This window comes from Tyto alba, unplaced genomic scaffold, assembly GCF_018691265.1.
Source record: "Tyto alba isolate M040663 unplaced genomic scaffold, T.alba_DEE_v4.0 Super-Scaffold_10, whole genome shotgun sequence".
Classification (NCBI taxonomy): domain Eukaryota; kingdom Metazoa; phylum Chordata; class Aves; order Strigiformes; family Tytonidae; genus Tyto; species Tyto alba.
The window spans coordinates 11251160-11266878 of record NW_024881262.1 but is presented as its reverse complement, the minus strand read 5'-3'; the positions used below and the strand labels follow the sequence as shown (position 1 = coordinate 11266878).

Below are 15719 nucleotides of genomic sequence, written 5' to 3'. Positions count from 1 at the left end.
TGAGGCTCCCCTGGGTGGCTGTGGAGTTGTTGGGCTATGCCAGGAGCAAATCCTACTCAAAGCACTCAGCCCCAAATTTAGAAGACCCCACAATGAAGTCACCTCTGGATGGGAAGGAGAAATGAGAAGATTTCATGTACCCAGTCCTGGGGAGAGGAGCTGTGAGCACCAGGAAAGCTGCAGGGTCTCGTTGCCTGGTCTACCCAGCATGTAGTGGGTTACAGTCGCAGAGAATCCAGCCTGAGCCCAGTGGTGCGGGGCAGTGATGCAGGGTGCAGATATCTGTGCCCTTGTTGTCTTTGTGTATTGCTAATCCCAGAACTGGAGATGTGTGGAGGAGCTAAGCAGGCTGATGGTGGAAGTGTGGCAGTGCACAGATATAGTACGCTCTTTTTGGACCTGAGATACTTCGTGTGGGTGTGCATCGCTGTGAAGTGTGGAACTACCCTTAGCCTCCTAACCTTGCCCTCACTAGAGAAGGAAGGTTGTTGGGTTTTTTTAGTTCTTATTCAGCATTTTACAGGTAAGATCTGTGTTCTGGTCAGCAGGAGAGCGCCTTAGATCAGTGCAGTGCTATGACCACTTGTGAGATCCATGTTCTCCATCAAGCCATTCACAGGTTTTTCATGGAATTTTGAAAAGACTTTTTAATTTCTTTTTTTTTTTTTTTTTTTTTTTCCTAATTTGTAAAATGGAAATTCTAACAGTGCTTCTGTGCCTTGTCTTATCCACTTGACACGGTGATCTTCTTGGGCAAATATTCATGCGGATCTTAGCATGACAGAGCTCTCAGTTCCATAGAAATGCTGCAAGAACAGTACTGTAAATTCTCCTGGGGACATGTGCAGTTGGGAAGGGAACAACCGTGCTGATGGTCTGTGTTAGTTTGTAGTTCGATGGGACGTGGGATTCACTGACGTGTAAAGTGTTGCCTCCTGCCCAGGACCATCATGAGAAACATACCTGTCTCTGGGCAGCACGGATCTTCTCACCAGCCAGGTTGTGTGCATGTTTGCCCCAGCTGAACTACAGCTCTGACTTTTCATCTGGCCGGGTGACTTGTACAACTCTGAGGATATTCTTATGTCAAATGAAGTGTCGTTTCTTTTGACCCGTTTTTTGCTTGTAATTGATGCCGCTCATTTTCTGTCAATTGAAAACTGTTCCCACAGGGTCATGCTAAAGTTTAAATTTAGCTTTTCAAAGCAGTTTCGATTAAATGAGTGCAATTTGTGCATCCAGGTAAGTCCTTAGCACCTGGCCTGATGTTCCATTTCATCTTTCCATAAATTCTAGAGTATCTGTAAGTTTTAATATCTTCTGTGTGTGGAGAAAGCACTTGGATAATCCTTTTGCTTATCTCCACTTCACTTGGCCACCTCTCCTCTTCCATGGAGAGCAGAAGGGCCCACTTCTCCTGCAAGGGGACCATCCCCCCTCTCCCCATCTCACCTATTTGTTCTGCATTGCTGGGAGGACACCAGCAATTCGAGGTACAGTGGTGGGATGGTTCTGCTCCTCACCACTGCCGGTTTCTCCCTCTTGCAGGTCTCAATTCCGGTTTTAACTTCAGAGCTGTGGTGAGTGATTCCTGGGTCTCAACTGTCAAATGAAAATTGGTATCTGACTAATCACTAGCCTAGTATCTAATCCAGACCTGCTTAATTATCACCCGCACTCCAAAGCCGGGTGCGAGGCAGTGATTAGGGCAACACTCTGGAGGCAGAACAAAGCGGGCGCTGCTGGAATTCCCAGTGCAGGGGTCAGATGCCATTGGTATTTGGCGACCTCATCTCTTGCACATGTGCATGGGGAAATGCGTTGACGCTCACTGAAAGGCTGAGTGATTTATTTTTATTGCAGGGTCTTTTTGAAATTGATGCCAGCAGTGACTGTCCTTCTGGCTGGAAGTGTTTGGAGCTGGGGAAGGGATCCTAAACTTAATAAGCAGTGTCAGTCCCTAAGCAGTGGTGAGCCGCTGGCATGGTGCCCTTGCCTTTCCTGCCAGCTCTTTGTAGCGTGAGTTGGGGGAGTTGTTTTATTTTGATTTTTGGAACTTTATTTTTTAAATTTTTAATTGGAAACTCTGCTGTCTGCAGAAGATCTTTGCCTGTCCCATGCCCCTGGTGGAAAGTGCTTCTGTATCAGCCTGGATTTCATGCCAGGGAGAGGTTGGCAAGAGGTCTGTGAGCAAAAGGGCCTCCAAAACTGCGTGTAACTCCCTTGCATGCTCACGTCCGTTGCGGTGCTTCTGTCTGAGTGACAACATTGGCCTATGTGTGAGGTGGCCATCACTTTTCTTCATCTTCTGGCCAGTCCCTGTCCCTTCTGTGTGATTGGCAGCACTTAGCCACGTGAGAGGCCGCAGAACCCCATCTCTTGTGCTTCTTGCTCCAGAGGATGTGTGGTTCCCTGCTTGCTCACGTGAGATGTGCTGCCCGGGTTAGCTAGGGTCCACCAGAGGTTATTTTCTGGACATTCTGCATGTAGGTTACTGCAGCCTGTGCCTCTCTCTTCTGCGCTGCTGAGGATTTGGCAGAGAGCTGCTAACCACTGTCTGTGCTTGTGGTGGGAAGTTCCTGTAATGCTGCCCGTGCTGGGGGGTGGCCCATCGACACTGGAGCTGATCCTGGCTGTAGCTGCTGCTGGAGGCTGTTTCCAAGTGTTGTGGTGGTGGTGGTGGGGGGCCGTGGCAGCGGTGGTGGTGGTGGTGGTCCGCAGCAGTGCTAGGGCTGGGGTGCAGATGGACAGGGTTAGTTGATGGTATTTGCTTCTTCCCCGGGTTGTATTGTCTGCGCCTGGCAGCGTGTGTCCTGCTGTTCAGACCCAGCTATTACTGACTCCGTAGGTGTCCGGCTTTGTCTGTTGTGGTTGGAGCTGTGCTCTGAAGGCCACATTGGATGGCAGTCATAGCCCGGTTTCTTTGCCCAGGGGTGGCGTTTGGAAAGCCAAGTTAGCCAAATCGGGCTGCAGACCAATTTCCCTAAGGCCTTGTCTGTACTATGCAAACAATGAAGCTTTACAACAGCTATTGAACTTGCTTGCAGCTCGAGCTGGTCAGAATATTTTTTTTGACTGAATGTATTTTCTCTCAAAATTTGGTGTTATGTTGAAGCCAGCATTTTTCTTGGAGAGGTATTGTTTTCAATTGTGGTTTTGATGGAAATGTTTCTTAATTTTAAGCCTCTCTTGTCATCTCTGAAAAAAAAGAGAAAGAAAGGTCAAGAAACCTTTGCCCATCCATGAGAACACAGCTGTTTTGATGCAGTTCTGTGTTTTGAAATCATCTGTAGGACTCTGGTCCTCCAAATTCCTGCACAGAGCAAAAACCTACCTCAATGTCTCAGAAATTGCTAAGAAGTAAATCTGTGCAGCTGTGCCCCAGTGTGGTTCAATCTCTGAGGTCAAGGCCAAACACTGTTAAAAATGGCTCATAAACCACCATAATCTGGGTCGTGACCTCAGCGTTGTTTGTTGTTTTGGGATGATAGCAGTGGGCCCCACTGCTCAGTCTTATGGTTCCTGCTGAAATACAACTTTTGAGAGTTTCATCTAGAATTTGGCCATTCCCAAATCCCAGACCTTGGCTCACCTGCAGTCTGGGTGGGTACTGGATCTTCTGGGTGGTGGTGTAAGGAGTGATGTCTCTTCCTGTGCAGCTATGGTGCGAGCAGGACAGGCACCTGGGGAGGCAGCGTTTCGTAGTGGGCTCTGAGATGGAAGGTGCTGACTTGTAGGGATGGAGGCAGACAGCCCGTGAGCCCAAAGCCCGTGTGCTCAGAGCACGGAGCCTTCAGTAAGTCTCTCTTCTCCTACATGCTCCTGGCCTCCTTCACCTGTGATTGCCCTACCTGATTTCCCAGCAGGCAGAAACATCTGGGTCTGCAGCCTTGTGGCCTGAACCCTTGAAGGTGGAGGTAGTTGCCCACTACCATGTGCTTGGGGATGCTCAGGGAAAGGCACTGTGAGTATAAGCAAAGAAAATCTGGTTTCCCCACAGCTTTTCTGCTGCACAGATGTGTTTGGCTTCAGTCCTCTTTCAGGGTGGGCATCAGGCACTCCATCTAGACTTGAAGGCTGTGTATGTAGAGGTGTAGGCAGCATAGTTAAAATTCCTCAAGTCCTTTTTGAGCTCATGGTACTTAAAGTGGTGGGAAGCCTCTTACATATCTGCATGGCAGTTGCTGAACTGTTCTGAGCTGAGGGTATCTGCTGTAATGAAGTGCTATTCCTCCACCCTTGACTGCATCCAAATAGATATAACAATGTTGTGGTTTAGGATATTTGATCTGTGTAAAAGCCCATGAAGGAGAGCTGGGCTTGCAGAACACCATGGAGACTGCGCCTGCAGGAAATTGCCTTCATGTTGTCACACCATTTTTGCATCTTGCTGCACATCTGATGAGGCAGCAGTCAGGGCTGTGTGTTTTTGGTGTTTCCTATTGATTTCCTCCTCTCTCCATCCCTTGTTTGTTATTCAGAGCCTGCCCTTCTGACCTGTGTTGGATAGATGGTGGTTTTCCAGAAGGGGGATGTGGCACCACGTGGCTCTGTTACTGTTTGTCCCGGTGGTGCTGGCTTGTTAGGCAGCAGCTGGCAAGTTAAATAAAACTTAATCCTGCCGGTGACTGCTGTTGGAAATTTTTGGATGAAATCCTTTTGTGAAGGCTTTTTGTAAGACATTGAAGTAAAATACAAATCTGCGAATTAGTTTAATCTCTGTGACTTCGTCTGTTTTGTCCATGTGCTTATCTGTGTAATGCCATGGTGTCCTTAGGAGAGTATGTGAGCTCTTGGGTCGTGAATATCACTGTCTCCAAGGGCTGCATTAGCTTGCAGAGCTGAAGTATTAGTATCTCCCTGAGCCCTCGCTCTGAAACTCTTGGTTTCACTTCTTCCCATCGCTGTTGGTACTGCTGTAGCACTAATATTTAGTCCATCCAGGAATGGGCTGGAATTCTCTGGAGGCTTTGGCAGGCAGAGATGACTGGTGCTGACCTTCCTGTGCGGTGTAATCATGTATCGCAGTGGAGGATTGGGACTGTTGTGGTTGTTGGATCAGTTATTTATTAAAGGAGACATGCCAGAGGCATTGTTTTTCCAGTCACAGTGAGCTATTGAAGGCAGCAGAAGCAGCATTTGGGTACCCTGCCATTAAGTGCTCTGTGTTGGTTATCTTCTCACTGGGGCAACTGTTCATGTGTCTTGTTGGCTAAAATTTGCCGTGTTGTGAGAACTGGAGGAAAAGAAGATACAGTGAGCCGTGACTTAATGGCTGCAGTGGGACTCCATCCTCCTGGTCCTGGCTGAAGATGTGAGCTGAAGGGGGGAATGCTTCCTTGCATGACTTGGAGCAGAGATCCGTTTCTGGGAGAGCTGGCACCAGCCGCTGTGTGGGAAGGTCTTTTCTCTGATGGTTTTTGACCTGTCCCTAGGGTTTGGAGAGGAATTTATTTGCTACGTGGCCCCTCTGATTGCTGGCAGCTGTCTCTGTGATAGGCTGAGAATTCAGGGTCTGGGTAAGAGAGGCTGTGGGCTTTTCCTTGTTTTCTGATGGCTGGCAGCTCCTGCCATGTGCAGGCTGGTTCTGAGGACACTGAGAGTTTGCCGGAGGGGTCTGTGTTTTGGAAGCTCTTTCTGTGCATGGATTATCATAGCGGGGAAGCTGGTGCTAGCACATTAGCCTGCCGGCTTGCCGGGCTTCGACTTTTTCCCTCAGCATTGCTCTGACCTACTCTGACCTGCTTGAGATTCATGGTCCTTTTGTGTCTCCCCATCTGCGAGCAAATAGTTTGTCCCCTGTACACTGGGCTGTGCCACGCCGCTGTTGTTGACAGCCAGAGCAGCGTCAGAAGTGCGACGGTGACAAACCTGGCTTTGTGGCCTGATGAGATCAGCAGGGCAGGGGCAGGGAGAAGGCTGCTGCTGTGCTGATGGCTGTTAGCTGGGTTGGCCCCAGGGCACAGCAGCTTCTCAAATTAAAGCTTTTTTCAGAAGCTGTGATGGATATGCAAACTCCATACATGTGTTTGCATACGGCTAACAAGCTGTCCCAGTTCATTCAGCCCTGCCCAGCTCAACCAGTATTTTAGTGCCATTCGCAAAGAGATTTGCCTGTGGGCCCAGGTGAGTCTGTGCTATACTGGAAACCCATATAGGGGCTTAATGCTGGAAGTCTTGCTGTTGCACTCTGTACATTTGAATTTTTTCTTACTGGCTTCTGTAGCTCTGAGAAGGGTGGATTTTCATGGTTCTGTCTGCACAGCTGAGTCCCTTATGGCAGACCTTCCAGTTGCCTTAGACCCAGAGCTCATCAATGCACTTTTGGGTACCGAAGGGGCTCCGGGGAGATAAATTTTCCTTCCAGAGTGAGAATGTTTCATTTCAGCTGGGGCCAAAAGGTGGGTGGGTTTGGGAAAACTCTTAAGATTATTCCTTGCCCAGGCATCCTGGAAGCAGCAGAAGAGTTTTGAGGTAGCAACATCTGCTTCAGCTTAGGGTACGCTCTGTCTGGGTTTCCTTGGGGCAGCTTCAACTTACTGCAGAGGTATGTAACATCTATACATTGAGTTTGATGTGTCTGAGCTGGGTCAGACTCGCGCAGCATGTGTCTGTGCTTCTGAATCCTCCATGAAGAAACACAGGAGCCTACTATGACAGGCTTTTTTTTTTGTCTTCTTGTATTGCCAGTGTGGGACACTTTAAAAATCTTTTGATGCCTTCATACGACATTACCTTTGGTGCAGTTGGTACCTGTGTTCTGGTAACAGGAAGCTGCGTGGACACGTGCTCTCCTGTGTAGTGAGATGTGTGGACTTGAGGTGTAGATAGTGTCTGGCTGTGTGATCTGCAGGGACTGGGTGAGCTCCTGGTCGGTCAACACACGGTGCTGCCTGACTAAAGGAGAGATGCTTCATGGGAATTTGATGTTAGTATCACAGATAACTAGGAAACTCAAAATCAGGATCTTGTTGTAACTTATCAGCAGATCCACAGACACAAGAAATGGCCTTATTGCAGTAATAGCATGTGACAGGTCTTTCTGGGCTGCCATTGGGAACAGTTAATGTGTAGAGTGACCAGTTCAACACAGTTACTGAGTGCATAGGATATTTACAAGCTGCAGACAGGTTGTACTGCCTTCCACTGCACTTCTCCATCTTTGAAGGACCTGTGAGCTGGCCACTGTGGCTTTGAGACCCTCCACAAGAGGAACATTTCATGTCATGTGTGACTGACTTCTGGAGGTCACTGACTGTTCTGCAGCCTTTGGTGCAGTTGTCAGAGATGGCAGGTGGGAAGGTTTTGAATGGTATGCAACAGGGTCAGTCCTGGGAGTTCACAGTGTCAAAGAAAAGCAGCAGCTCTGAGTTGGAGTTGGTCCTGCAGAGATGGGGTATGTTGCTGTATAACCCAAAGCACCACCCTCTTCTAAATTGTGGGGAACTTACCCTCTTGTTGAAAAGGCTGCTGATCCCTGGTGTAGAGGCAAGTCTGAGCAGGATGTGGACTGAGTTCTTTATGTGGCACCTCACACAGATGATGGACTAATGCCGGTCATTGCTTATAGCTGGGCTGCTGAGACAGAAAAGCCTGGCTTCTTGCAGAAAACACCTTCCTTCCCGATTGAGACCACAGCCTGTGCCCTTTTTCAGTAGATTTCTGACACTCCCTTGGAGGAATCCTAGGTAGGTTATCGTTACCTGACTGCCTGGATATTGCTTTGTCCAGTAGAACATCCATCAGGTGTTAGCAGCAGTCCTGTGAGCCAGGGCTTTCATAAAGGAAGGAAAAAGAAGTAAATATTTTTGTTGTTGAGAGTAAACCAGCAGCACAATGGAGACAGCTCACATTTTTCCTGCTTCTTGGCTAATCAGATTTCCTTTTAATTTACAGTAATTGATTGGCTCCTGCTTTATGTCTCTCATCTGCTTTCTGGACCTCTGGCTGAGTGAGTTGTGTACCAGCACGTGCTTTGTTTGATTAAGACTAGAGCATCTTTCTTGTCTCTCTCTTCCAGCAGTTGAACCGTATTTGCTTGTTTGTTGGGTGATGGCTAGAAGGTAAGCTTGGTTGGCCTGGTAGAGGATGCTTGGTAGGAGATTGCTCGATATATTGTTCGAGGGCTTGACCCTGCATCTTGAAAGGAGTTTGGTGAAGATGACTGGTATTAACTGAAATAAATGAAGTACATAAAAGGCTAGTAAAATGTGCTCTATTTGCTGTCTCTCTGCAGGGAATTTCTTGTACTGTTCCCCGTAGTGACACCATCAAAAGCAGGAGACCAGGTGAAACAGCTGGTCTTCCTCTACCTTTGATTGGTTTTGTCTACTAGTAGACCTATGTATGAGCTGATCATTTAAACTGGTGGTTTTCTCCAAAGTTCTTCCTGGCTTGCTGACAATTCTCTGAGAGTGTAGTGAATATTTAAGGTTGTGCCAAAAATTATCCAGGGCCCAAATGTGAGAAACAACCACATGTGTCCTTGTCCTAGAAATGGTCAGAAATGGTCCTTTAAGACCAGAGGGACATAATATCACTGTTTGTCCCTTTTTTCAGAGTGCTGCAATAGTCTGGGATCAGGGACGAAGTTCTTTCTTTGCCACCATGCAGCTGTTGTGTCTCTGAAAGGCTCTTCTTTGCGTGAGTCCTTCTCATTGTCTTTTGGCAAATGTTTTGTGGTGGAACTTAGTTTTGAGATGTATTAACCCCCTGTCGGTTTTATAGAGGTTCTCTGTATGTCTTACAGAGCCAGTTAGCAGAAATGTTGCTGATGGTAGCCCACCTGGATGTGAAGGATAGGTGCAGTCATCTAGAGCCTCTTCTGCTTCAAGGTCTCTTCCCACCGGGTAGCAAGTTGGGCTGATTTCCTTGGGAGACTCTTTCAAAGTTATTTGTGCTAGGAGTAGTGTGAGCTGGTCAGTGTCTTGAGGGCAAGACACGTGTGGAGGCTGCTTTGTCATCTCCTGGTGGAGAACTGTCATTAAATACAAATTAATTGTTAACGTGATGGGGGGGAACGAGCCTCACTCCTCCCCACAGACATCTGCCTTGGTCTGTGCCTTCCCAGACCTGCTCTGGAGGCGGCTGGCCAGCAGAAAGGTGCTCCAAGAGCAGAGGACTGGTTCTGGGCAGGGCTGCTGTGCTGGCAGCCTGGGACAAGGGGGTGCTGGTGAGCAGACTGCTCTGTGGCAGCTCCCTGCTTCCCCAGGTGTGGAAGTCCAAGCTTTCAGACTTTGTTTCCCACCCTCCCCCTCTTCCCGCTTTCCCCCTCTTCTCCTCTCCTTGCTCTCCTGCTGAGTTGATGCTTTTCCAGGAATGAGCTGTACTGCTGGCCCAGCACATTCCACAGCAGCAGCGCTTTCTTGGCAGGAACCTCACTTGCTGTTAAGAAAAAGCGGGACTGACTTGGCGTCCCTCAGCTGAGGGCCAGAAAAGGAAGGCCTGGTCCTACCCTCCTCAGGGTGCATGCAGAGCCTGCATGGACATCATGGCCCTCTCCCTTGGCTGTTGTGTATGTGCTAACATCACACTATCCCCCCAGCAGCCCTTGGAGCCCTTTACAGCTCCTCACTGTCATCTTAACTGGCATGAAGTCCCTTGGCATTGCGAGGGAGACTGTTGCTTTCATACCCAGCCTAGAAAGGGGTGAGTGATTTGAGAGTTGCAAGGAGTTCCCTGTGGGGCCTAGACACCTCATCCACAAGCGTCTTGGTAAGGTGGTATTGTTCACTTTGTATTTTGCTACGAGCAGTAGCTGGATAAGCCCTTTTCCCACTTCTCAGCACAGTCCCTTTCTCTCTGTTGGCGGGAGCTGATGTGTTGCAGCTCTGCACCGTAGGCTCTTCCTGCTGTCTGTGTCCAGACAGAGCAATGTGTCACAGCAGACCGAGCCTCCTCCGGTTTACTTGCCATCTCTCAACATTAATATAAACCATAACAACTGCATCACGATTTTACCCTGTCTCATATGCATCTTTCTGTTTGGCTGAGGCCTCTTTGGGCCTGTTTCCTATCCCACCTTGAATACAAGCCCAGCTTTTGGTCACCGTTACATCTGTGGATTTGTCTTGGTTCCCTGGAGGACATTTCTCCAGACATTTAACCTCAAGTCTTTCTTTCTCACAATGAGTCCTTGCACTTGTCTTATATCCTTGTGTTGGGCTGTGCAAGCTCTTAGAGTTGTTGAGGAGCTGAAATAGAGCTAGCAGGGTGAAGAGCTTGGCTGGGCTTCTGCTGGGAGTTCCCTTTTGTCCTGATTTCCAATTCAAAGAGACTGCAAGTGTCAGTGAACCTTCGGGGGCCTGGAGAATGCTTCCTTTGATGATGTCTCTAAATGTCCTTCTGGGGTTGGAAGCATCACTTGGGCAGGGCGGGATTAATTAGTGTGGAGGTGCCTCCTGCAGTTCCAGTGCAGCTTGCAGCTTCCTGCTCCTGGTTGGTGGAAGGACAGGCCTGTTGGGCTTGTTTGCAGAGCAGTGCTGCAGCCAGATGGTCACTCCGGAGATCAAGGCAGGAGGGGCTGACAGGGCTCTTAGGCTCACTTCAAAATCAAAGTCTGTAGCTTTGCTTTGATAAGTGCTGCTCCTGGGCAGGCTTGTGAGGTCGGGTGGCTTGTTCCTAAATGCCATTCCTTTTCCAGTCTTTGGACTAGATGAACAGGAGGTGTGTCCTCTGTTACCTCCCACCCAGTGATGCCCGGAGGACTGAGCACAGGTCCAGCTGCAGCTGAGCATCTCCTGGACAGGGGGACTGTGGTTGTCCTGGTGTACGTCCAGTGGAGCGATTGCAAATGTGTTGATGAGGGGCTCTTGGGGAAAAAAGTTGTCATGTTAGATGTATGTTCAGCCCCTACCTGAGTGACCGTGAGGGGAAAGCACTGCAAGCTGTGGGGTGAATGAGGAGGCTGTGGGACAGCAGTGGTGAGTGTGGCTGAGGGAGGCTGTTACAGCCTGAAAACAAAAGAGGCTGTTCCTGTGCTTTTGCTCATGGTCACAATGTCTCTGCTCCTGAGTTGAGTGGGTAATAGCTTGAAATGGGGGTCCCCAAGAAATCCTTGTAAAGCTCCTTTGATTTGTTAGGAGACCAGTGGTGGCCTCTCCTGCTCAAACACAGAGCTGCGTTATCGTTGTGTTAGCAGGACAGCTGGTTTGTACTTCTTTGATTCTTAAAAATCACCTCAGGTAAAGAGAGTGCTGCAAGGGAGCTCACGTTCACATGAGGTGCAGGGCTACACGGGAAGACAGCGGCTCCACTGGGGAGGGAAGTCTGAGAGCTAAACCCACCTACAGATGTGTTTTGCTTTTTACCTTGTGCAACAGCACAGAGGAGCAGTGGAGACCCCTGTCTGGGGGCTTGGGTGGGAAATAAAATGGGAGAGTGATGGTCTCTCTTTACACTTGGAGAGCCTTTCTCACCACTGTGCAATTTGTACCCTGTGTACTCCTCCTTCTTGCACAAGAAGTAAAAATACAATGAGGAAGACCCAAAGAATGCCCTGGTTTATGGAGACAGACAACTCAAATCCTCTAATCCTGTTTGATGCATGCTGTTTGCCTGCAAAGCCCAAGGTCTTGCTGATACACCGGTGATTGTCGATGTGTGTATTCTTTGGTTGGGTCTGTAGCCCTTGCGGGGATTGTATCCCCATGGGAAGTACATGTGTCATGTCTGGGCTTAGTCTAACAGGTGAGTATTTCCCATCTGAAATCCCAACTCTATTGGAGAATTGCCCTGTCCAATTTTCTCTGCTGGTGAAATGGCTGCAGAGCTCATCCCTGTGGCCCCAGCATTTGATCTTGCAAAAGAGAGGAGGATTTTGCTCTAAAGCTAGGATATGCTCCCCTTTGGATAGTAACACATGAAGGTGCTTCCTTTTGGTATGTAGCATTATTAATCTATACAATCATTTGGAGACAATACATCCCTGCCCTCAGGGGTGTGTACTACAGGTCGTGAAAATTAGATCACATTTCTGGTGTGTAAATCCCTGAAGCTTGTGCAATTGGGTAGAAATGTCTCCTGATGTTTTTTGTTTGTTGTTTTTTCTTCTTTTGCAGGCTGTAGGAGGTGGGGGCTGTTAGGGCCAGAGGAGTGACCCACCTATCTGTGCACTGTTGGGAGATTGTAATAGAAGATGAAGTTTAGCATGGAATTTCTGGGCTTTGCAACATTGGAAAAAAAAACATCGCTGTTCTGTAAAGGTCATTCCTCTTAATAATTGAACTAAATGAAGGAAAAGATCTTACTTTTTTTCATCTGCTTTACTAGCTTCAGTTGTCTTCTCAATCTTTGCACCACCTCTAGTAACAGACTCCTTTTCATCCTGGCCATTGAGCTGTGTAACATGCTTGAGGGGTCCCATTCCCTCACCTCCCTTCTTGGTACTGACCCCCCCCAACACTAGATTCAGCTTTTCTGATCACCACCACGTCCTGCGAGTGCTTCTCTCCGAGTACTCTCCCCATGGTAAGCCCTTAGATGGGCAAGTTGGGGGACGGGACTGCCAGAGACAAGCAGCGATCGCGGCTGATCTCCGGCCTGCATCAAAATCTGGGGTTCAGATCCTCCTGCCGGAGCTGTTGTCCGTGCCTCTTGGATTTCTTCTTTCACTGGGCTTGTGTTACTCCATCCAAGCTCTTCACTGGGACCTTGCTGTGTCTATCGGGTCCCGCTCAGGAGAGACCAGAGCTGGCTGAAGCTAGAAACTCCCTTGTATCCGCAGCCTGCCCGGGCTGGAGGCCACCGAGGGGAAACGGGGAGGCCGGGAGCACAGCAGCTGCGCTGGTAACGTCTGCGCAGCCCGGGGTCTCTGACACGACACAGCCGTCTCCGAGGCTTGGGTTTTATGGCCTCCTTTCTCTCCTGTGCACACTCTCTTGTTCCCCACCTTCCCTTCATTCCTAGGACATGACTCTGTGATATAAAATACCCTTTAATTTCCTGAGCCGGTCTGGGGCTCCCTGGAGAAGGCAGCGTCTGCCCGCCTGTCCCTCGCCCGTCTCTGCATCCTTGTTCCAGGCTGCCAGCCGCTGCCGCCGGCGGGGAGCGGGAGGGAAGCTGGGAGCGTGGCATCTTCCCAGGCTGTGGGGAGTGGATCTGCTGGCTCTTCCAAAGGAGCCGGCGGGAGGATAGGGATGGAGCCAGGGTTGGAGCTGGGTTTCCACCACTTCCCTCCCTGCTGCCGGGGCTGCCCCTTCCCCTCCCCCAGCTGCATGGGAGCAGATGTGCTGCTTGTGTCAGCCCTGGCAGCCCTCTCCGCACACCCCAGCCCGGCTCCTGTGGCAGCCAGAGCCTCATCCCCCTCCTCCTCCCCCTCCCCAGCTTGGCCCCGTGTCGCTGGGGATGGCGGTTGAATCATCCGCCCACTCGGCCTGCCTCCCCTGTAACCCTCCCTCCCTCCTTCCTCCCTCCCGCAGGTCTCTTTGTTGGAAAATTCAAGGCAGATGAGTGCCGGGGAGCGCTGGGCCTGCGGGCCAGGCGCTGAGCCTGCAGTTTGGCCGCAGCGTGTCTGCCGGCCCTGGGGATGGGCTGGGGGCTGGCGAGCACCCGGGCTGCAGGGCGATTGTCCGGGCAGAGCAGCAGCGCCGAGGGGGCTAGACCCACACTTGCCCAGGCAAGGCTCAGGCTGCCTCTCCATAGAAAGGGTTTTTTTCCTGGCCACCATCTTGTGCCCAGCCCCCGGCAGAACTTTAAACATGGGAAAATCTGAAACTGGGCTGCCCTGATGGACAGTAAACTAAAAGCAGTCCCTTGGAAATCAGCCTTGGGCAGATGTTTTCCCTGGGCTGTGGTGGCTCCTGCCAAAATGAAAGGCGTTTGGAGAACTGAGAGAGCCTGAGGTCCTTCTGGGTCTGCTCTTTTGAGATTCCCGGGTTCAGACCCCATCAGCTGGGGGTTCTTCCCAGCACATTTACCGGATGGTTTTCCCTCCCAGCACATCCACGGGACAGCTTAATCTCATGGCTGCCTCCCCATGCAACCGCGGAGGAGAAACGTGGCACTGCTCACAGCTCCCCCAGAGGCTGCTCGGTTGGTGGCTTCTGACATGAACCTGCGGTCTTGTTCGCGTTGAGAAGTGTGACTTGAAGAGAGCCGTGAGAGGTGGGGGGAGGAAGGCTACAGCTCAGGGCTGAGAGTAGAGAGGAATGCAGGGCACGAATAGCTGGGACCGTGCAGGGGGTGACAGGCATTGAGCAGGACTGCAGAGATATTCCTGCTCTGCATGTGCCTGACTCCAGCACTATCAGTTTTTGCTCTGTAGAGTCTAAATATATAGTCCATTGTGCGCTGGCATCTGGGTGATAAATAGTGGTAAATAACGTAGTGGCTGGGGAAGGAGGGAGAAAACTGCTCTGGGGTGGAGCTGACCCCTGGGATGTCTGGAGCAGCAGTGGGATAATAGGAGTGACAAGGGACCAGCTCGTAGAGACAGAGGAAGCTTGTTCTCCATCGGGCATTTCAGTTGAGGGTGGGTGGGGGGTTCCTGGGGGTTGGTTTCTTCTGTCCCCACTGAGAGTGGAATAGTTCATTTGTTCTAAGCAGTTGGTTACCTTGACCCTGCAAATCCATCAGCCTGTCCCTTCACCCGCAGGCAGGGCTGTGTGTCCCTGAGCAGGCAGCATGCAGCACTGAAAATTGGCTCTGCCTGAGGTTCTCTCTAGGAATTGGATGAAGTCCAGGCTGCTGGCGACAGTATGAATGGATGCTAGTGCAGCCAGGCCAGGGTGCGTGTGTGTGTGTGTGTGCTTGGAAGTGAGGAGATGACATCTTGCCTGCATTGGAAATGGTTGGCATGGGCACTGAAGAGGTTGAGTCCTGGGGAAGACTGCCTGTGTTTGATACTTATCCTGGGCTGCAGAGGCTGGCACAGGGCGTGCTGAAGAAGCATTAAGCCGGCAGCATTTCAGTCCATCCTTATGGCTCCCTTACTGCTTTTTCCTGCTTCTCCATCTGTGCAAGAGGAATTAACGCACATGCTGGGAGTGGATTAGACTGCTCAAACTGTGACCTCCTTATCTGTGCCTTCTGGGGATGGGTAGCATTTGTCCAGTCCCTTTGCTGGCTCTCCAGTTTGGGCAGGGGTTGTGAGTGCCATCAAAGACGTGACAAGGTGCTGCCTCTCACCCCATGGGACAGCCCTTTGCTGAGTGTGCGTGACACTGGAGCAACCAGCACGGCTGGCAGGGCGGAGCGAGCCTGCTCCCCGGGTTTTGGTCTTCCAGCACTGTTCATTTGCCTTTTACTGATGCCTTGCAAGTGTTGGCAAGCTTTGCCATCCTATTTTCAGTGACGGTTCGGGCAGCTGTTGGCACATGGGGGAGCGCGGCCAGGAGCCCAGAGTACCTGTTTCTCCAAGCCCCAGCGTGCTGTGACTCGATGGCAGTGCCTGGACTACATGGCAGCCTGGGGCAATGGGTCACAGCTCTGCGTCCCACGCTTGCATCCTCTTCGATTCTCCGTGAGTTGGGGACTGGCTTGGGGACCCTTCAGAGCTGTTGATGGGATCCTACCTCTGTGTACCTTGTTAGTTACTTATAAGCTATTTCTTTTTAATACATAATTGTCCTTGGTTTCACATTCATTCTTTTGTTCTTTTTCTGTTGGATTCTTCCCTCCTCCAAACGTAATTTATTCACTGTTTAGTTACTACATTATTTTTTAAGCACAGTATGTGTCAAGCTACCATAGATATAGCTTGGAAGGGGAAATTAATATCA

General features: G+C 50.2%; 1 protein-coding gene across 10 annotated transcripts in view; it reads left to right on the top strand.

The window, feature by feature from the left end:
- The window catches only part of DVL3 (dishevelled segment polarity protein 3), a 33388-nt gene that overhangs the window by 3917 nt on the left and 13752 nt on the right, over positions 1 to 15719 (top strand). The window contains exon 1 of one of the 10 annotated variants that reach the window (XM_032982428.2): positions 15222 to 15460. The exons of the other annotated variants lie outside the window; for them this stretch is intronic. Within the exon in view, the coding sequence (XP_032838319.1) occupies positions 15414 to 15460 (47 nt within the window). The 5' untranslated portion in view covers positions 15222 to 15413. Of the gene's footprint in view, positions 1 to 15221; positions 15461 to 15719 lie in introns of those variants that run through there. 10 annotated transcript variants of the gene reach the window in all.